Source organism: Anabrus simplex, chromosome 6 (genome assembly GCF_040414725.1).
Source record: "Anabrus simplex isolate iqAnaSimp1 chromosome 6, ASM4041472v1, whole genome shotgun sequence".
In the NCBI taxonomy this organism is placed as follows: Eukaryota; Metazoa; Arthropoda; class Insecta; order Orthoptera; family Tettigoniidae; genus Anabrus; species Anabrus simplex.
The window spans coordinates 258,440,396-258,464,227 of NC_090270.1; the positions used below are offsets into that span (position 1 = coordinate 258,440,396).

The window sequence follows — 23,832 nt, forward strand, 5'->3', positions numbered from 1 at the left end:
AATCGCCTGCGGAGCTATAGCAAAGGAGGGGTCCAGGAGATGTTGTGGACGAAAAGAATAATATAAAAAACTATTACATAAAGCACGAAGAACGGTAATATTTCTCGGAAATCTGATATTTGTAAACAATGTTATCAAGAAATCGAATAGAACTCCAGTTTTTTTTAAAATTTCATTTAGATTAAGATTAGCGTTAAAATACTGATCTAAGTGTATGAAGCAACGCCTCTGTAACGTCAAGCAAAGGCCCCTTGTTTAACATCTCAATAATCTCAAGGTCTTGCTCTATGTCTGAACTTATAGTGAAGGTTCACAGACATGTTGGTCTGCAGCTTAGAATCTATTATATTTCACAGCTTTCAGTATATCTAACCCTGAAACTACGCCCATTTTGCCCGACATACCCGCTGCCACAGCTATTGCATTGAAACTTATACGCCTCTGACTTGGAGTAGGGATTACTTCTGTTAATTGCCGTTCTATTATGGAATACTTCTGCGCTTCTGTTATCTGTTCTGAAAGAGATCCTAATGTTCGGCTTCTTAAAAATGTTTGTGACCTTCTAAACATCTTTGTTGAATGTAAACGTTGAAAAAACTTTTTGTTGTGGTTTATCTTTAATCAAACTGGTGCGAGGGCAATGCTTAAACTTATTAATTATATGCTCTATAAAGTCCTCTTTAAAGCCATTAGCCTTGGCTGTTAACCGAATGATATTCAATTCTTTGTTCAAATCGCGCTTAGACATAGGTACGGTACTCTGAAGGCGCGATCCACCAAGCTATTGTAAGTCGCGTATTTGTGGGATTGTGGATGGGTCTAATCTTGCCTTATCGTGACGGCTGCCTGTGTAGGCTTTCTATAAATACTGAATGAAAATGAGGATGTGTGCCTTTTAATCCTCAGGTCCAAGAAATTGATTAACTTATCTCTTTCTGATTCCAGGGTGAACTATATGTGTGTATTTTATTAGGATTATCGAGAGTAGTTGACGCGTCAATTACACGTTCATCTAGTTTCAGGAATGTGTCATCCACGTACCTTCAGAACACAGTACCTAATTGTACTTAATTGTGAACCTATGTCTAAGCGCGATTTGAACAAAGAATTGAATATCATTCGGTTAACAGCCAAGGCTAATGGCTTCAAAGAGGACTTTATAGAGCATATAATTAATAAGTTTAAGCACCGCCCTCGCACCACTACGATTAAAGATGAAATGGTGTATGGCTTTCAGTGCCGGCAGTGTCCGAGGACAAGTTTGGCTCGCCAGGTGCAGGTCTTTTTAATTTGATGTCCGTAGGCAAACTGTGCGTCGTCATGAGGATGAAACGATGATGAAGACGACACATACACCCAGCCCCCGTGCCAGCAAAATTAACCAATGATGGTTAAAATTCCCGACTCTGCCGGGAATCTAACCAGGGGTCCCTGTGACCAAAGGCCAGCACACTAACCATTTAGCCATTGAGCCGGACTCGATTAAAGATAAACTACAACAAAAAGTTTTCTTCCAAGTTTACATTCAACAAAGATGTTTTATAAGGTCACGAACATTTTTAAGAAGCGGAACATTATAATCTGATTCAGAATGGATAACAGAAGCGCAGAAGTATTGCATAATACAATGACAATTAACAGAAGTAATCCCTACTCCAAGTCAGGGGCGTGTAAGTCTTGATGCAATGGCTGTGGCAGCGGGTATGTCGGGCAAAATGGGCGTAGTTTCAGGGTTAGATATACTGAAAGCTGTGAAATATAATAGATTCTAAGCTGCAGACCAACATGTCTGTGGACCTTCAATATAAGTTCACGGACATAGAGCAAGACCTTGAGATATCGAGATGTTAAACAAGGGGCCTTTGCTTGACATTACAGAGGCGTTGCTTCATACACTTAGATCAGTATTTTAACGCTAATCTTAATCTAAATGAAATTTCCAAAAAAAAACTAGAGTTCTATTCGATTTCTTGATACCATTGTTTACAAATATTAGATTTCCGAGAAATATTACCGTTCTTTGTGCTTTACGTAAGAGTTTTCCATATTATTCTTTTCATCCACAACGACCCCCGGACCCCTCCTTCGCTATAGCTCTGCAGGCGATTCTCCCTGCTAACCCCTAGCGCCTCTCTCCATTGCCTCTCCACTTCAAGCAGATGACTCTAACAGGCCATCACTCGTGCTACAGCCGTTTGAGGTAAGTTCTAGAAAAACAAGCTTAACAAATGCAAGGGTTTATACCTGGCCTCCCTTCATTAATTTTGGGTTTTTCATCATTCCAGGTTTCCGTTATTGAACTGAGGAACATAGTCCATGATAACATCTTTGGGGCACATTTGTATGTTTCCACCTTATCAGATCATAAGCAACTGCATAGCCAAGCATAATATATACTCTGCTACAGGAATCAAGTTTTAGAGGATTGCACATTTTAGTATATAAAATTTATAAATGAAAGTAGCACAATCAGGTTTTAGTGTAATTTAGTTCTATTATTGTAATATAAGTTTGAACTGAACAATTTAGAATTTTAACATCAATAATAACTAGAATGTATATAGTCAGTATATTTGACCTTGAAGATCAATACTACTGAACTAACATACAGTGTGTTAAAAGAATAATTTAAGCTACACCAAGTTTAAGAGATCGAACCCAGTATTTGAAGATGATAAAAATTCTGAACGCATACAAACCTCCTCCTTTAGTCTGTTTTTAATTGCGATATTCACCCCAAGTTTATGAACTTGTAGAAATATGAGATAACAACTTTGTATTTTTATTTAAATATATATTTTAACATAAAGTCCTTAGGAGCTAGTTCTAAAAAATGTTGATGTATTTTATATTTGAATTGCCAGTTTTTCATGACTTTCATTTGATGATGACGCCAAAGTAACGCTGAAACTAGTACTGCTTAATAAATGAATATGTTGTAGTAAATTCAGACAACATTGTTTTGTATTGAATAGGTGGAACCCCCTGATAAACTTTATAAGTATTTGTGATCTCTGTTCAATACGGATAATATAAAAGACGAAATCTCTGATGTTAAATACATTTACTCTATACAGAAAGGTTATTCCAAATTTTTAGGTAGGACTGACTGTTTTCTCAAAAAGTTTTAGTTTCAAAAACTAAAACTGAATATGCTCGAGCATTAAGGTTTTGCCAGTGCATTATTTACATGTTTTTATATAATTTCTAGGCCCACTGGATAACAATAAGTAACTAGAGCACCCGTGCTGCTCTGCAAATTTCATTATGAATAGATGAAATGACGTGTCTTGATACGAAATTGCTCCATGTGTTGCCTGGGTACTTTCCTCAATGTTTATACCTGTTAATTTTGTGTGAAGTGAATTTTTGTAATTTCTTTATTATGATGTTGACTGATGTTTTATGAACTATTTTGTCACTTTATAGTTGTTGTTGTGGGTTTAGTTAAAAGTTTTTGTTTTAGATTTTGTTTTGCATGAAAGTTTGTCCTTGTTGAAGCCCATATTATCTGGGAAGTAGTCGGTCCTTTCAAACAATCAATAAAAATAAGTGATAATTGTATATATTGTATTTACATGCCACGCTATACATATGATGTACACGATTACAACTGTCATTGGGACTGTCACCGATTAGCCTAGCAAACCCGAGGACTGTTAATTCAACCTCAATCTCTGTCAATTTGGACCTCTTTCTACCCCAAATGCCGACCGAGACTTAAACGGCATCCACAGTGTCACTGTTCACCTCAGCTATCTCGAAAAGTATGGTTTCGACACTAATATTGGTCACTTTTGATTACTTTTTTCACGTCACTCCTAACCTTGGGGTGCAAGGAGTGTCTTAGCCCCACAGTATTTTTTTCCAGATAGTAAGTCATACGTGTACAAAGTTTGGTTGAAATTTGCTGGTTTGCCTATAGACGCCTGTCATTTTTAATACCGCTAGTTTAGCTTTGACAATATCTTTATGTAAAGATGTTACTCATTAATTCCGTGAAACCTGCTAACTACAGAACGTATTTCCGGCTAGGGCAGTACTTCGCCAGCAATTACTGGCGTGGTCATTTAGTGATTTAATTTTAGGATTACTCAAAGTTCAATGCCCGATGACTAACCAGCGGGAAGTTCAGGACAGAATTCTGGTCCAACATAACAGTCGCATGGACTGGACAAAGCTGGTTTTAGTGAACTTTCTTAACATGCAGATAATAATTATTACCAACATATTTTCTAATCAAATGTGGAGTGATGCATTAAATTTTTGTGTGCTCCTGTGGTGGTTGTCAGATTGTTGGCTGGCAGGGTACGAGAGGTGGTGGTATACAATTTCTAATCACTAGCTTGAGTATCAAAAGCCTTCAATTCGAAACCTCTTCGCAGTGTACATATATGGAGTGAGGGCATGTAACGCTGTTGATGGTGATTTGTCCATCCGATGGGGATGTAAATCTTTGAGCAGAGCCCTTGGCAATATTTGACAGAAGTGGGCTGCATGCCGACACTGGGTTTCACTCTCTCTCTCTCTAAATCATCACCAGCCTACTCATCACTGTCCCACATCTAGATGCACAGGTCGCACATGGGCGTCAAATAGAAAGACTTGCACCAGGAGAGCTGAACATGTCTTCAGGCACTCCTGGCACTAAAAGCCATACGATAAGTAAGTACTGTACTCCAGATTCTTTGATAAGGTATTCCTTAATTTTGTCAAAACTTGTTTCCCAGAGAATCTCAGGCTTCTCACAGACTTCAAGAATGTCCTGTAGAGCGCACAAGACTGGCATCTCTTTAATTTCAAGTTTCATGATTGTGGAAATAAGTTAGATTCGCACACATAGCTCCTAAGGACTTACTAATGTACTCAACGTCATTTTCGTGTAGCTTTTTATTTTTTATTTTTTTTTAGGACTGATTTTCAAAGTCAAAATTGTCCGCATAATAGTATGTACGTCGCATCCAGTCAACTACCTCACCTGATGCACACTGGCTGTGAAGCATCACAGCATTAAAAGCTTTAGCTACTGTAGGACTCTTAGTTTTCTCAAGATAATAATAATAATTTCGTGTGGCTATTACTAGCCGATTGCAGCCCTTGTAAGGCAGACCCACCGATGAGGGTGGGCGGCATCTGCCATGTGTAGGTAACTGCGTGTTATTGTGGCGGAGGATGGTGTTATGTGTGGTGTGTGAGTTGCAGAGATGTTGGGGACAGCACAAACACCCAGTCCCTGGGCCATTGGAATTAACCAATTAAGGTTAAAATCCTCGACCCGGCCGGGAATCGAACCCGGGACCCTCTGAACCGAAGGCCAGGATGCTGACCATTCAGCCAACGAGTCGGACTTTCTCAAGATGAACCAACATCAGTAAAAAATTCCACCATGAATTCTGAGTAATGTCTTAGAGTTAAGTTTTGGTAAATAGTGCTAATGCAGTGTTGAATCTTCAAGGAGAGGGAGTTTGATGTACTTCTCTAACATTTCACATAGCAATGTATGATGCAGTCATTAAGTGACATATCAGTCGTAAGAAATGTTTGGCAAATATCTTGCATGAAATCAAAATCTCTTTATTTGCAAAGGAGGTGACTACCTCGGTGGCAAATGATACACTGAAATACATTATTGTCAAGCACTAAATTTCAAATTAACAAGAGAAGAAGAAAATATTCCTAGAATACAATATTATACAATTCATGCTAACAATTTTTTCTATTAAACACACAGCTCATCCTTAAGATATTGTTTACAAAATTCTACTTACAAACATACTCAACTCATATAAAGTATGTGGAAATACTTCAAATAATACTATACAACTGGTATAAGATTAAAATTTATATTGCATTTATTTACTTCTTTATTTTTTACCCATTTTGGAACCTAAGTAGCATAACGACCTGCTACGTCTTAACCAGAGCCCCTTTTACCACCACTTTAGAGAGTTCCTGATTGGCCTTCACAGCTAACATAGGGGTCCCAGGGCCCTCAAAGTCCCCATTGTACTTCACCCCTACAGGCAGTCCCCTACTTAGGCTGTCCAAACTCCATAAACCAGGGGATGTAATTAATTTATTCACACACATTTTTTATTTACAATAACCTGCACTGGTCAAATACCCTCTAACATTTCATTTATTTTCTCTGTTGCTGTTTATTCTCTTCTTGAATATCTGTACAGATTTTGGAAAAGGATCAAACACTACCCCTGGTTAACTGTTCCACTCCGTCACGCCCTTCCCAATGAATGAAAATTTACCCCTATCGCTTCTGCTAAAATTCCTTCTAATTTTATACTTGTGGTCAGTCCTGCCGATATAATTATTTTCCAACTGAAGTCTCTCACGGATTTCTCCCCATGCTGCTTCTCCTGTATAGGCTCTATATAATCCTGTAAGTCTAGTTTTCTCCCTTCTCTTACTTAAAGTTTCTCACCCAAGTTCCTCTAACATTTCTGATACACTACTTTTTCTCCTGAAATCTCCTGTTACAAATCTTGCTGCTTTCTTTTATTAGCTATTCTTGGTCAGGATCCTAAACACTGTTTGCATTTTCCAATAATGGACGAACCATACTTAAGTAACTTTTCTCTTTTAATTCTTTGTTGCATCCTTTAAGTAGCCTCACTGTGACATGTAACGATCTGTATGCTTTCCCAACAATGTCATCAACAGGACCCTTCCAGTGCAAATTACTTTCAAATCTCACACCTAAGTATTTGCACTTGCCATCTTTTGGGATAACTACCTCATCCAAATTATATTCAAATTCATTTTTAAAGTCCCTGTTTGTAAATGTTGTAACAGTTGATTTGCCTCCATTAACCTTTATATTATTTTCTTCAACCCTTTGTTGGATACACTCGAAGTTCTTTTGTAATTATGAACAATCCACAATGTTATTTATTTCCCTATAAACAATTATGTCATCTGCATACAATCTTATTTTTGATGTTATATTGTTCCCTAAATCATTTGCATATATTAAGAAAGGTAATGGACCGATTATACTACCCTGTGCAATTCCCTTCCAAACTTTCTCTTCCTGTGATACATTATTTCCTACTTTGACTTTCTGAACCTTGAATTTAGAAATGTTCTTATCCAACGTATAACCCTTATGTCCAATCCTATTCCCTCCCAATTTCTTTAATAATATTCCATGTTCTACTCTATCAAAGACTTTGGAAAGATCTATGGCTATGCCCTGAATCAAACTGATCTGATATGCCCTGCTGAAATCCCACCAGTTAAGCCTCACAAGAAAATTTCTTTCTAAATCCATACTGGCTCCTCATGAACCAATTTTTATCATCACATATCCCTCTGATGTACTCTGATATTAAATTTTCCAGTATTTTACAAACTATACTGATCAGGCTGATTGATCTGTAGTTTTCTGGTTTCCCTTTCCTTTATAAATTGGTATTATTATAGATTCCTTCCATTCCTTTAGTATTACACTATTATTTATGACATAGTCAAAGATACATTTTAAATAAGGCACTATGTACCACCCCCCCATTGTCTTTAATACCTCCCCAGTAATTTGATCACTTCCTGCTGCTTTTCCTTGCTGAAGAAGTTGGATTTCTCTGAAAATATCTTCATTTGTGAATGAGAAGCTTCTTGTTTCCCTATGTGTCTCTCCCTCTCTTATCTGCTGTTTCAGTTTGCAACTCCTGGCAATCTTCTACTGAATCTCTGAATTCCCTACTAAATACATTTGCTTTCTCGGTATCTGTTAAATAGTGTTCACCCCCTTCTCCCACCATTGTAGGAATTTGGATTCCTTTTCCTTTTTGATTCCTGATATATGAATACAGCTTTTTCCATTTCCCTTTGTGGTCATTACCCTCTTGAAGTATGCCATTCATATAATTCTCTTTTGCTTCCTTTTTCACTCTAGTCAGTTCCCTCATTAGCTTCTTTTCTAGTTTCTCTTCTCTCTCTACCCTCTTTGATTTTCCTGTTTACTATTCTACATTTTCTCTTTAATTTTCTTATTTCCCTTGTATAATAAACAGGGTCTGAGGTCATTTTACCCTTCTTAACAGGTACAAATCTCTTCTCTCCTTCCCAAATGATTCCTTTAAATTTAGCCCAAAATGTGTCCCTTCACTTATCCAACAACTGAAATGTGATTTAAGGTAAGTTCCTAATTCATTCTCTTTAGTTTTTCTGTACAATTTCTTGCCTTGTGTGACCCTCTTATTAAGCCTTTTTGGTACCAGTCCTGCATCTATTATTAAAGCCTTATGGTCACCTATTCCTTCAATTACCTCAGTTTTATCAAAAATAAACCCCTGGTTTACCCAAGAATACATCTAGTAAGTTATTGAGATGAGTTGGTTCTTGTACTATTTGTGTAAATCCTCCCTTCCAAATTAACTTATTTGCCACTTTCTGTCATGGGCTTCACTTGCAGCTCCATTCCATTCAACTTCAGGCAAGTTTAGATCTCCCCCAATTATTACCATATCATTATTATTGTTTTTATGAGTATAATCTATTATTTTCTCAAATATTTCCATGTCTCTTTCCTCTCTTCCAGGCCTTTATGTTCCTATAATTCCCACCTCCTTCATATTACCACAAACTAATTTTATCCCTAATATTTCATCCCTTTCATCGGTAAACCAATTATGTGAACAATAAGTTTCCTTCACCAGAATAAACACACCCCCTCCCATTTTATCTCCTCGGTCTCTACGATAGACTGTATACCCTACTGGAAATACTTCTCTATTACCCACCCCTTCTCTCAACCATGATTCCACTCCTATCACCACATCAGTCTCATAAGGTTCCATCAATGTACCAAGTTTTAATTGTTTATTTACTACACCCTGACAGTTAACCAAGAGCAATCTTGACTATTGCAACTGGGTAACTTGAAATTCCTTACTTTCTTGAGTTTCATTTTCTAGTTGACTGAGCCAGCTTGAAGTACAGCTGGCTCTTTCTACTAGTTTTCTTGGTCAGTATTATAAATCAAGGAAGTTGCCTTTTTTAAAGTACATATCATATGATTAAAAAAATCTAGAACAATATTTGCAATCTTTCGTTTACCTGAATGGTTTAGATAAAGGCCATGCTTTGTGTAACAGTGTCTCTCGAAACTGCTGCATTCAATTACCTGAGTATTACGAAAATGTTTACAAATTTTAACCATATTTGTATTAACTTTGACCACTTCAATGTTCACACACGAATCTCTAATCAAATGATACCTGTGGGGCACATTCACTAAAAAGATGTCAGTGTGAGTCAGCTTACCTAGTGTACATTTAAGTTGAGAAATGACATTCTTAGCGCAAAAAATAAAGTATCAGTTAGGTGGTTCTTTAATTATAATTGCTGATTGTGAGCTGCGTCGTTTGTCCTGCCGATGATCACTACTGCATCACGACTTCCATAGATTTCTTGCTGCCTGCTCCGTGTTTTCCAGTACCTTCTTGATTGGGACCCCAGGTTAGACGAGGGCCGATGCTGCAATATCTTTATTGCTCATTTCCTTCACCTGGCTATCACCAAATATAAGAATGTTCGACACTTTCGCCGGTGCACTGTGCAGGATTTTAGGCCTAACTTTGCCACCTCTCGTAACGGAGTTTGTGCTATGCGTCTGACTGCTTCCCATACGGATAAGTCCTTGTGTATCGCTTACTTCCCTCAGGGCTGAAAATCTATTTTAGGTATCAACTGCAAAGTTGTCCTTATTTAACTGTACACTTTTCCACCTAGAATCCGAAGGAAATTGACACCACGTGCTAGAATTCATGGAGCCACCTGTGTTCTGAGTGTTTACCGGTACTTTCAATTCCAGTAAACTTACCTTCTCCTTTAAAATATCATTCTCCGCTTTTAATGCTTGTAAATCCTGTTGCAATAAAGAGAGAATTACAAGTACATTATCATTACCTCCATCCTCCAAGGAATGAGACACCAGCGATTCGTTGACCGTTGTAAGCCTAGGTTTATTACCGCTATTCAAATTGCACTCTCCACAGCTCATACGGGTCAAAATATCTTCTTTTTTAGCAAAACCAACACTACATATACACTCAAAATGGTACCAGCTGCTCTCTAGTATATTGCATCACTCATCACTGCTAACACACGTCTGGCACGTTCATATAATCTCACACAACTGCAACTAACAAATGGTGTGGTACAACTTGACCTTGAGCCATCAAGTTTGTTCGTCCGGGCCTCATATCTTGCATTTCAGAAAGCAAACATTGTACTGGCTTCCTTAACAATGCACATTTCACATATTGAACTGTTGCAGTATGTTGCATAAATTGTGAAAGCATGTCAACAGCTACAGGTTTTGGATTCGAAATAATACAGTTCCATCAGTTTCAAAACCGCTTCCAAACATCCACACAAAATGGTTCAAAGTAACATTCTTCACGCTTTTGGGATGCATCTTATTCATTGAAATGAGGAACTCCACACTATCAGTCTGTCTTACAAGTTTGGCAGACCAATGTAATATCAGGTAAAATTTCCTATTAAGTTACTGACTAGCAGACAGGCAAAGTAGTCTTAACAAGACCTTGATAGCTCCAGCCCCCAGCAAACCTTAACGAACGGGTAATTCTTGTCTTCAAATAGAATACAGAAACCAGAGTGCATTGGTGAAACAAAAACGTCGATTGTTAGAATTGCCAAGTTTTAAAAATGTGGCGGGAGACATGAGCAGTGCCGAATATAGCAAGTAAGTACTTACGAATATATATGCCAGAATATGTATTTAATGACGACGATGATGATGATGATGATGTATTTAATAACAAAAAACAGCAAAAATATGTACATAAATAAAACCTTTTGTTAAATAAAAGATGTACTCACAATTATATGAGCCTTGCTCATCAAGTATATCACAGTAAAAAATAAGAAAAAATAATAATAAGAGAGGAAAATAAGTGAACAGATAATAAATTGATTTTTCCTAATAAGATTGAACATAAGGCAATACTACATGCAGATATTTGGAAAAATAAGGAGTTCCCCCAAGATTTCCAAATTTGCTGAGAATTCCTGGCTTTTTACAGCAGTAGACACAAAGAGAAAGGATTAAGTAGAAAAATAAACATTTTCCCTTGCAAGCTAATGATTGTGAATATGTCTTTCAATAAACGAAACCTGTACTAGTGCTTTTGTTGTTTTTTGTTGATATTTGGAAGTCTAATGTTACAAAATAGACCTGATCTAACTGTAAAATTATTTCATATTTTAATATACAAGACAATCATCTACACTGTCAAACAATGAATGTTATATCAAGGAGAACTGCAATTCTATGTCAAAGGAACTTAAATTGTAGCCACAGCATCTTTGCCGACTAAGGCCTAAGGTACAGACTAATGTGACGTCACTTCTGTCACACATTTTGTCGTGTTACTCAAATTTTCAGACAATCCACAGCCATAAGACATATTCATGTAAAAAACATTAGTAATCAATTTCAGATATTTACAAATAGTTCTTAACAATGTTCCTATACACCTAATGGCTTTGGTATAGAATAAGGGTTCCTTTCCAGGAACAGTAACATTAAATTAAAACTTTCTAGAACAGGTGTGATATCTTCTGAGGAAGAGGCTAATATTTTTAACTTAGAAATGAAAGCTAAAGGATGTTAAGACTGAAATGAACTGCTTGAAATATAGGAATGTACAAACAGCAAAGTAAAAATATATATATATATATAGAGGTACAGAAAACTGAATGAATATTCCACACAGACTACCCTTACCATTAGCCTCAGCACCATCGTCGTCTACACCTTCACCATCATCTTCATTGCCATCCTCTTCATCATCATCATCCTTACGGGGAAAGAGAAGTAAGAGAATATTTTAAAAATCACTTTTAAAACTCTAACATACAGGATAACCAAAACCACATAGGTCGAGTCATAAGTCATGGCAACTATTTTTTTTCTCACGAACAGGAAAGAACACGGAAAATCTAAGATATGCATTTGGAAACGTATTGTATGTACTTGCGTATGATGCCACTAGATGGTATATGTAAACAACAGTGTGGGTCTAAGCATGCCCCCAAGTTCAGTGTGTGTGTGAGAGCGCCACAAAATGGAAGTCGACAAGCAGGAGCAACGATCGTCTATTCAAGGTGTTCTTGTGTGTCATCCAATGAGTGAGGGGCACACTGTCAATGCAGTTTATTACAATTCCTTCTTGTTGTACCAACTGCGCCGTGCAGTGCGAACCAAACATCCAGATCTTTTGGACGCCATAATCCCACACAATAACGCAACAGCTCACACAGCAGCCATCATTCAGCGTCGCTTACAACGGTGGGGATGGGAGGTTCTTCCACACCTGCCTTATTCACATGATCTGAGCCCATGTGACTATGATCTAATCCCCAAAGACAAGAAGCAATTACATGGATAATGGTTTGCTAACAAAGAGGACATCGTAACAGCATTTCGAAGAGAGGTGTCACACGTTAGCGATACACATGCAGCAAATGGTATTCGGCGCCTGCGCCACCGCTGGCAACACACAGTGAAAGCCTTGGGTGATTATTTCGAAGGTCTGTTACTAGTGGCGACCTGTCCCTTGTACGTAGTCATGTGTATTTGCTGTCTACACCATAATAAAACAATGTTTACCAATGGCCTGTGTTCTGTCACTTTCCTACGAGAATCCTTAGAATTTGTCTTCAGGTAATATGTATAAGTACATGCCCTACATTTCTAAATGCATATCTTAGATTTTCTGTGTTGTCTCCTGTTCGCGAGAAAAAAAAAAATAGTTGCCATGACTTATGACTCGACCCTTAGTATGTTTGAAATTGATAGCATTTTCCTCTCATACAATATAAACGTTCATAAATTGTAAATACATCCTATATACAAGTTATGACACTAATACCGGGTGTGGGAAGGAAGCGGCCGTGGCCTTAATTAAGGTACAGCCCCAGCATTTGCCTGGTGTGAAAATGGGAAACCACGGAAAACCATCTTCAGGGCTGCCAACAGTGGGGTTCGAACCTACTATCTCCCGAATACTGGATACTGGCCGCACTTAAGCAACTGTAGCTATCGAGCTCGGTCAGAAAATCTTACCAAGTGACAAAAAGTACACCAAAGAAAAAATCAGTAATTTTTAACATATTATTTCCAATCTAATGTAGTATTTACAGTGCACTGGTATGGACTAGAACAAGTTTATTATTTTTAATAACCAGTCTTAATCTGATCTCTGGCTTGGACATTATGAAAATGACCGATGCACGAGCAATATAAGTAACGCTATTCCATATGCAGCCAGATCCTGTGATGAATCTTTCTCAGACACGTTCAGCTGGGAAGTCCTTCCCCACAGGTCGGGGAGGAAAGACTTCTCCAACCAGGATTCCACCTCTCCTTCCAATGCCCAGACCATGAAGATGGAGGAGAGAAAAAGCCTTAGTGCTTCCCTACACAGTACTCCCCAACTCGATTGGATTATTATTATTATAGACTACAAGTACAGTTCTGCAAAAGCCGAAGACATAACAGAGCACGATGAAATTAAAAATTACCGGTAGATATACAAGCTGGTGTGACAACAGGCACTATGCAATGCAGTCCTAGTTCGACTAGTGAGAAGAGAGGAAGCACAGAGTACATGATTAAGTTCAAACATTTCAACAATTGAAGAGTGTTTGTAGGAAACTGTGTAAGTGCCCAGATACCTCTTTTTCAGATATTGCATTGGAATCGTTATATGTACTGCTGCTAATACTGTAGGAAAGGATGCAAGTGCCACGCCATTCCCATATAGTTCAAAGTCTTGTCCCAAGATACCACTTGGAGTATCTCCATTACACTTTCCATGGAGACCGAAAAAAGTGTCATCGACACAGATTGTTAGTGTACTGTGATTTACCTGCGAAAATATTTATTTATGTGCTTTAGTTCATTGTTTACTAGCTTAGTACATAAAGATGGATGTAAATACAGAATATTATACTGTTAGGAGGAAAGTGGCTGCTAGGAAAGACTTCGGAGTTCATGAAAAAGGCTTACACTACATCAGCGGGGATAAATAAAGCAGTAAAAATTCCAGTACAAGAGGTATGTATTGTCTTTACAACCTCAAAATACGCTTTGTGAATCACATTTCTGCATGTTGTTGTTATGAACTCAATTCATAAATGTTGTAAGAGTGAAAAATGTATGAAAATTTTACATATTATATTCTTCTTCTTCTTCTTCTTCTTTTATGACCACATAGGATCACTTTAGTCAGTCCGCCGTTCAGGTCTCTTTGAAGGGATTGTTCGGGCTTTGCGGTCCTCCCAGTACTTCTTCAGACGCTCCGATCTTCGTGCCCTTTCCTCAGTTGAAAATGTGCGTGTTGTTGGTTTGTTTTGTGTAAGGGTAAAGCGGAGGTTTGTATTCTTGAGTTTTGTATTCAATTTTATCTTATTTTTGGTGTCTTCTGTTGTAAGGCCTATTTCCTTCAGATCCTCTCTTACTTCTCTGATCCATTTACATCCTGTTGTGGTATTTTTTGAGACGAGATTGTGTTGTACTAGTTGTTTCAGAAGTCTCGAGTCCTGCATCCTCATGATATGTCCAAAGAATCCCAGTCTCCTCTTACGCATAGTATCTGTAATGGGTTCTAGCTCTTTGTACACGACTTTGTTAGGTATTAACCGCCACTGTCCATCTTTCTGATATTTTTTGTTGATACAGGTTCTTCCAATCCTCCTTTCAATTTTCTGAAGTCTGTCAGTCTTTGATTGTTTATTCAGGTAAAAGAGTGTTTCTGCTGCATATGTAGCTTCCGGTTTTATAACTGTGTTGTAGTGTTTTATTTTTGTATTTATTGATAGACATTTCTTTTTGTAGATATCCCATGTTAATTTTTGTGCTTTAGCTAATCTATTTGTTCTTACTTGGATTGAGATTTTTTCATTTAAGTTATGTGTTATTACTTCTCCAAGATATTTAAACTGAGTTACTATTTTGATTTTATTACCATTTATGGTGACTTCTTTTAGCTGTGTTGGTTTTTGGGGCATAATTTCTGTTTTTTCAAATGATATTTTGAGGCCAATTTTATTTGCAATGTTTTGAAGTTCTGATATCTGGGTTTTTGCTTCTTTTATGTCCACTGCTAGTAATGCTAAATCGTCAGCAAAACCCAGGCAATTTGTTTTGATTTTTCGGCCAATCTTTATTTTGGGGGGACATTTTCTAAACCATTCCCTCATTACCATTTCTAGAGCACAGTTAAATAATAGTGGTGAGAGCCCATCTCCCTGCCGTAGTCCAGTTTTAATTTCAAATGTCTCTGATGTTTCACCCCTAAACTTCACTTTTGACTTGGTATTGGTGAGAGTCAATTTTATCATGTTTATTAATTTGGGGTGTAGTCCAAAGTGTCTTAAAATTTTAAACAGAGATTCTCTATGGATGCAATCATAAGCTTTCTTGAAATCTACAAATGTTATCACCATATCTCTGTTTCTTCTCCTGTTATAGTCCATTATCAACTTAAGACTCATGATCTGATCAGGACAGCTCCTCCAGGGTCTGAAACCTCCTTGATATTCTCCTAGTTCTTTCTCAAGTTGTAAACTTATCCTATTAAGGATGATTATTGAAAATATTTTGTTTGTTATGTCTAGGAGAGAGATTCCCCTGTAGTTATTAGGGTCGGTTTTGTCCCCTTTTTTGTGCAGAGGATGAATGAGGGCTGTTGTCCAGTGTTCTGGTAGTTCTTCTTTAATACAGATAGAGACAAGTTGCTGATGGAGGGCAACTTTTGCTGAGGTTCCTGCATATTTCCAGATTTCCGCAAAGGTCTGATCTTCTCCTGGCGCTTTGTAGTTTTTTAATTTATTCAGAGCTTGGTAGACTTCCTTTATTGTGGGGGGATTGATGTTTTCTGGTGATGTTTTTATTGGGGTGTTGGTGTCCAAATGAAGGAGTTCTGTAGGTTCCTCACAATTTAAAAGCTTGTTGAAATGTTTAGCCAGAATTTCTGCATTGTCTTTATTGTTATGGGCCAGCTTACCATCTTCATCCTTCATCAGTAGGGTCGGGGGTTCATATTTTTGGAGCTGCTTTCTGAAGGTTTTGTAGTAGTCCCTTGATTTAGTTTTACTGAACTGTTCTTCAATTAACTGCAGGGTGTCCTTATGATGTTGTCTTTTTATTCTTCTTAAGACTTGGGTAGTTTCTTTTCTCTGTTTTACTAGCTTTTGATAGGATATTTCTGTCTTTTGGGACTGATGTAATAGCCATGCCTGATGTCTTTTCTCCACTGTTTCATCACATTCACTGTTCCACCATTGGTGTTTTTTACGTGGTTTAATTGGAGCTAGGTCTTCTGCAATTTGTTTAAGGTTGTGTACTAAGTCTTCAAGTTTGTCTGTGATTTTTATTTTTTCAGTTGCTTTCTGGTAATTTTTGTTGTTGATTAGCTGGGTAGGATCTATTTTTCTTTTAGTTTTAAGGGCTTGCTTTTGTTGTCTCCTCTGGGGAGTGAGTTTAATTTTAATTTTAACTACATAGTGATCTGAACCTGTGTCTATTCCTCGGAGGACTTTGACGTTATAGATCTCTTTGTGGTGGTATTTGTCCATGCAGACGTGGTCCAGTTGCCATTCTCCTTTAGTGTAGTCAGGGTGTTTCCATGTTTTGAGTTTTTGAGGCTTCCTCTTAAAACAAGTAGATTTTGAGATTAAATTATGGTTTCTACACAGGTCAACTAGTCTCTCTCCATTTTTATTTGTTTTCTTGTGTGCTGGCCATTTTCCGATGATGTCACGGTATTTTCTTTCTCTGCCTAGTTGAGCGTTGAAGTCGCCTATTAATAATTTTATATGGTGCTTGGGGATGTTATCTATGGTCTGGTCCAATAGGTCCCAAAATTCTCCTGTTTCCTCCTGGTCTTTTGAGGAGTTGTTTTTATCATTAGTGGGAGCATGGGCATTTATTATAGTATAGATTTTATTAGATGCCTTTAAGGTGAGCGTTGAGAGTCGTGGAGACTGTGATCTGAATTCTTGAACTGAGTTTATTATTTTAAGGCTGACCAAAAATCCTGTTCCAAATTGTGGGACATTCTTCATCACTCTCTTCCCGGGTATACCTTTATAAAGTCTGTACCCTTGAGATTCCAAGGCATCCTGGTCAGTGTTTCTAATTTCCTGTAATCCCATGATAAGAATTTTGTGTTGGTCCATTATGTCGGTGATCACTTTTAGTTTACCAGTTTGCATGAGTGAGTTTATGTTGTGTGTAGAGAAGTATGTTATCTGCTTTGGTTTGATTCTTGATTTTGTCTCATTCGTGTATGTAGTACTGGGGTATTTCCGTGCCTCCGACTTCACGGTATCTTTCAGGTGGCAGCCCACCGTATCCGAATGCTGCCTTCTCTGAACTCTTGGTTCAGCCGGTGGAGTATTCCTTAAAAGACCTTCCATGGTTGACTGTCAAGGTGTCACCTGTATGGGACAAGGTCCCGAATTACAACTCTGGATGTGATCCAGTGAGGTGATAATGAGGCCGCTCCTCTGGAGTACAGACGCCTTGTGCAGCTGCTCCTAACCTGGAGAACAGACGCTGCATAATGGATTCCAGTGGCATTTCCTCCACTGTGGGGACCATCACCCCACCCAAAGGGGCTCATTCGCCCGAAGCCGTTGGCCCCCTTAGGGAGTCAGGTTATTTCCCGCCGCCCAACACTCGGCGTTGGCAATTTTACAGCTGGGTGCCAGACCAGCAAACCCTCCTCCTTTCTCATTCCGGACTTGGGACCGGACAATGGCGACATATTATATTACTGTACATTTATATTATTTTAACCCCAGTAAGGTGCAAATGCAAGTACAAATGTATGGAGCTCTCAAAGGAATGGAAACAGATGTCATTCTAGAATTGTACAAACTCTCAGATGAACAACAAGGTACATATTTGACAAAATGTATAGAAATCAGTCCCGGAGCATTCCAGGAGACATGGAAAGTATGACGATCCACCTAAAAGTACGCGACAATCAATAATGCATTACAATGTTGCCACAGGCAGTGGACTTGTGCAGGTATGTGCCAAAAGTTTTAAAGACATTTTCTGCTCACGAACCAGTCTTCAGACACGGAATGAGCGCAAAAAGGAAGGTCTTGTCGCATATTCAGATGGTCGGGGAGAACATCCTTCATCACATACGCACAAAATACACATGAAGATTGAAATATTGTAAAGAATATTTATAATCATTTCCGTTCCAAGAGAGTCACTATGGACAAAGTAAGACAAGTAGGCAATATCTAAGTAGTGGCATAAATTTTCTACATACTGCTTTCAAGGTATCCAAACTGAAGTAGAATATAGATTTTATCAGTGTGTTTTTCAAAAATGTTTTCCAAAACTACATTTTGGATTGCCTAAAACAGACTCGTGCAGAGTTTGTGACCAGCTCCAGTGGAAAATAAAGGCAAGTGAAAATACCACTGATCAGTTGAGCTTCAGAACACAACTAAGTCTGCACCAAAAGAAAGCCCAACAGGCTCTTGGTTTGTTAAACAAGTCTATAAATGAGTCACAGCTTCCTTCAAGTGATGTATATTCTATACCCATGGATCTACAACAGATTATATTCTGCCCCAACGTCACACACAGCAATATGTTTTATTCCAGGCAACTGTCAAATTATGACTTATGTATACATGTGGGCGACAATGGTAAAAGTTTTATGTATATGTGGCATAAGGGTGTCGCTGGGCGCAGTGGCAATGACATTGCTTCCTGTTTCTTGAAAGTTTTGTAATCAAGATTCACAGCTGCAAGTGTGGTGTGATAACTGCATAGCCCAAAATAAAAATAGAATGGTACTGATGACTGCTATCTACCTCATTGTTAAAGGATATTCCAATACTATAGATATTAAGACCCCAGTTACAGGCCACAGATACATGCCTTGTAATGGTGATTTCGGTATAATCGAAAAATGGAAAAGAAAGTGAAAACCTATGGTTCCTGAATAAGTTCAGGAAATGATCAGGTCAACCAGATGGAAAACCCTCTTCATAGCCACTAACATGCAAAGAAAAGACTTTTTTGATATGGGTGCACTAGCAGATTTGTAGATCACTACATCCAAACTCCAGGTGACTCAACTCTCTTCAATTACATTGAGTAATTTGAACAAAATTCAGGCCAAGAAAACCTTCAGTAAAACTGAGGAATGGAATGTTTATTCGATCTTCAAGAAAAATTATACACCGGGCGAGTTGGCAGTGTGGGTTCTAACCCCACTATTGGCAACCCTTAAGATGGTTTTCCGTGGTTTTCCATTTTTACACCAGGCAAATGCTGAGGCTGTACCTTAAAGCCACGACCACTTCCTTCCCACTCCTAGGCCTTTCCGGTCCCATCATCGCCATCAGATCTATCTGTGTCGGTGAGACGTAAAGCAAATAGCAAAAAAGAAAGGGTATGCAATGCAAAAGTGACACTTTTGGAGAAACTTCCTTGGTTAAATCCATCACCTCAAATGACAGGTGGAAAAAAGAAAGATCTTTCATCAATGCTTCCTTTCATGGATCAGAAATACCACATCTTTTTACAGAAATATTTGTCGAGCTAATTGAATTAAGCAAACAATCTGAATGATATTTCACAACACTGGAAAGTTTCCCTTTTGAGTTTTCCTTTTCAGTACTTGATATTTTGAAAGTTTTCCCTTTCAGTAATAGTTATATTTACATGAATGATAAAATAAAACCATTATTATTAAAGGCAAATAAACATTATGTAACATTTGAGATGTTTTTTATTTCCTGAAGAAAAAAAAACATCTAGCACTTGGACAGTTTCCCAAAAACACTCCTCAATCATTAGGAAGCTGTATGCAGAATTTCAACAAATGTTCTTACACTTGCTCATAATATTCATTAAGTTTTAAAAATAAAAAATCTTCAAGGCATAATAATACTAAGAAGTTAAGTGCGATTTGAAAGGATTCGATGATCTTTCAAGATTGAAACATGTTACTCTGGTTTTAATTAAATAGTAAACTATAATAAGCTATAATAAATATATCATTAAATACTGTCAGGTCAGGAGCAATCCTGATAACATATATGACAGTAAACAGTAGGACCAGCGACTGCCTGGCCAAGGATCAGATGGCCAGTACCAAATCTGACAAACTAAGGGACAACCAACAGCTAAGGGCAGAGGAGTTCTTCCTTAGGAGGCCTGGGGAAGCCTTTGTGTAGGAAATGCCACAAATTCATCAAAGTGCTGTCGCCTTATAGATGTGGCAGGGAATTGCCATAGGCTAAGGGAGATTACTCCAACAGAAAACCCTCTGCAGTGTTAGGCTTAGCAAGCCAACTGCACCAAGGTAAATTAATGTTGCTTTGAAGACTAAAACAAGCCTAGGATGCTAAAAGTGTTAAAATTACTGGACTTGACAACTCTTCACGCAGTTCCCAAACAAATGATGGCTAACAACCTGAAGTTCATCAGAGATGCAAGACAAGACAGACATTACCCAAGAAACAGCTGAGAATTGAAACCCTCAATATCCTCACTCTCACTAACAAATGTGAAGAACTCTTAGACATAATGGAGAGGCGCAAGCTTTGGATATTGAGGTCAAGCGAGACAAAGTGGAAAAGCTGTGGAAAGAAACCCCTGAGAAATGGGTGTACGTTATATTAAGAGAACACCATAATTGACCTGAATGCTAAGTTGGTAAAGAGAGAGAAGGTTTTGAAAACATCATCAGACCTCACAGCTTTGGGAACAGAAACTCAAAAGGAGGATTGATTTCTACAAACAAAACACGTAGTACCAGAATAGGTAGAGTCATACAATAACGAGGTATTCAATTATTCTGCCCATCACTTAAAAACAAAAAAACCACCACACACACCTCCAGAAATTTTGGTTTATTCAAGAAGACCTTGAACATACCAGAAAGCACATTGAGACACTTGCTGCACAAGCCAGTATGAGCGGGAAAAGATACAAACTTTTAAATGTTGTGCTGTGCATATAAAACAACTATGGTTTTTAGAAGGGCATTTTAACAAAAAATGCAAACGTAAAAATCCGTCTTGTAATAGGTCCTCGTAATACGCAATTTAGGACCACCCATGGCTTTATATACACAAGGTGAAACGTCTGTTTTGGTCTCGAGAGAATATAATCATTGTTTCCTATCATATTACAATACTAGAATCCTGTTAAGGAGGAGCAATTTTGATTCCTGTCTGAAAGAGAGATTAAATTATGCCCTGAGAGAAATGCTGAAAACCTGTTCAGCAATACAATCTAAAGAAGTCAAAAATAAACACCTAACAAAGGATGTAATGTAGATGTTTTGCAAGTGCGAACATTTGACAAAACTCGTTCCATCTTCAAATAGAGCTGTTGGAATGCTCTCTGTCTCCTTCCAATTGTTGTGCCCACATTGTTTTATGATTTTCGAGATTTCCTTAAATAATACCAGCCAAATTATATGCTACGATAATCCCTAAGCAAGTTCACCACCGATCGATTTCTCAGCACAGTACTTGCTCTAATTACCACAATGATGGGACGTTAATGCCAAGATCCATAGGTATTTCATTCCCATTCTTTCGCGAGATACTGTTTCTTGGAAAATGCTTGATCGAGGATTTATAGGTGGGCCGACGTAAGGTCGCACATGACAGCTGCGTACAATGTTGGTCACACTGCAGTGGCGCACGAAGAGATGTTGCCACCTTAACAACAGCTGATTGCACGACACATGAGTTTTTAAAAACATGGGGGATATGTTTTTAATGTCATCGCGATGATACACAACACAACTGAAATCCGCTGACAAAAATCGAACTTTCAACTCACCGATTATTCATCACACAACATGATATGAGATAAATATACTACGAAGTTCGTGTTATCACGATGTTAGAAAATACGGAAGAAACCGGCCGACAAGAATCTCACTTTAAATACACCAATAAATGAGAGAATGATATACTCCGGTGCTAACACAAAAGGTTTCAAGTAAAATCTAAAAATTTACGAAAATTCAGAAACCTTATTTTCATACCTGATTCACAAAGGAACAGGCATTCACTACCATCGCCTTCGTTGTCATTGTCATCGTCATCTAGGCAGATCATCAACTCCTGACAGTCACTGATGATGCCGTGTATTGCCATTGCCATGTTAATGAATGTTGTCATATGGCTAACATTCTTCATCCACAAAATCGCATCCATTCGAGCAATACTCTCCCGGAACAGTCCTTTAATTTCAGTAACTGTGAAGGACTTGTTATTAGTGCGTATGTAATGTTTTACTTCACCCCATACCGTACCAACTCAATGAGGTTTAAGTGTCAGTGGTATGGCAGCAACCTAATAACCTCATGCCCTTGTTCCTTAGCTACCTCATCGACTAATTTAGTCGTACACATATGCGCTGGGATATTTCTTTACTGCAGCCATTCCACTAACAGTTCTTTATGGGCACTCGAAGTAGGGGTTTTGCCCATTATTACGGAGTGGTAAAATGCATTGTCCATAACAATGACAGAAGACTTTGAGCTGTAATAATCTTACTCGTGTCTTCGTATTGCATCAGCCTGGAAAGAATTAATTCTTGTTACAGGGGATAGCTTAATTTGTTCCTTTCCCGGAGTGCTGTGATACAAGTCCCTACTATCAGCCCCGTTTCCGCTACTGCTATGTACCCCAGTCCCTTTTTACTTCTGTTCTTGGAGGCGAACACCTCTCTGAATAACAGTTCACTTTGAAAGCCCTAATGTTTGACATATGAATTCCACAATATGATCTGCAGGAACAGAGAGACTACTACACAAGCGTACGAAGTTCCTATCACTCTCGTAAAACTCGCGAGTTCTCCGCACTAATTCTAATGTCTGACCATTAAGGGACACTCCGCGGCGCAAAGAATTATCACTTCACACTTCATGACTATGTTGCTGTTTCCGAGATATCGCACGGCATTCGTTAAAATAAAATTTCACAATTATCTCACAATGAAAGCAAAACTTTCATAAACGTGCAAAAACACCTGACCACATGCTAGCGGCGACAGACAAAATGGCAACACTTCAATACGGTAATCAAGCAAGTTATAGATGGCACCAATATACTACCCATATTGCCAACAACAATCAATTGAAAATAGTTTGTATTTATTTTGTGGTTCACTAAAACCTTGTAACATTTTTTAAAATGCTCATATTTGTGTAAGCAAATAAAGGATTATAAGCACTATATGGAATTAAATACAAATTAACATGAATAAAATGCGTAACTGTATTTGACATAAAAAGTAGTAGATTGGTGATTCTGATTGACGGGTGACGTTCATTTCATCTTTGCAGTGGTGCCAACATGACTTACAACTGTTAAGTGCAACCTTGTGCCGGCCCACCTATATAGTAGATGGGTATGAAATTTCTGAACAGTTAATGCGAGATGCAAATAACCTCAGCTTTTGTGGGTGGGGTTAACTTCCAATAAGTAACCAGGAGAACCTGACCCCTGCAGAGCACGTCCCCAGGTGGCGGATAGGGCTGGTTGAAATATCCAATACAACCCGCGGACCAACAAGTAGCCCAATTCAAGCGGGATTTAAAATACTGGTACACCCTCTCTCAAGGGGGTCATAAATATGGAGGGGCCTTGCCCTGGGTTATGGGGGAAGACCTCAACGGCATGTACGGTGGAGAAGATGGACCTTGGTACGGTGGAGATGGCGGAAGGGACAAACCTTCAGCGTCTGAACTCCAGAGCAGCGCTACAAAAGGTGTC

At 38.3% G+C, this 23,832-nt stretch overlaps 1 protein-coding gene across 2 annotated transcripts in view; it reads right to left on the reverse strand.

Annotated features, from left to right (window-relative positions):
* LOC136875964 (uncharacterized) overlaps positions 1–23,832 on the reverse strand; it is a 672,636-nt gene that overhangs the window by 364,488 nt on the left and 284,316 nt on the right. For both annotated transcript variants that reach the window (XM_068228419.1, XM_068228420.1), the window contains one exon: positions 11,774–11,846. In XM_068228419.1, the coding sequence (XP_068084520.1) occupies positions 11,774–11,846 (73 nt within the window). The remainder of the gene's footprint in view (positions 1–11,773; positions 11,847–23,832) is intronic.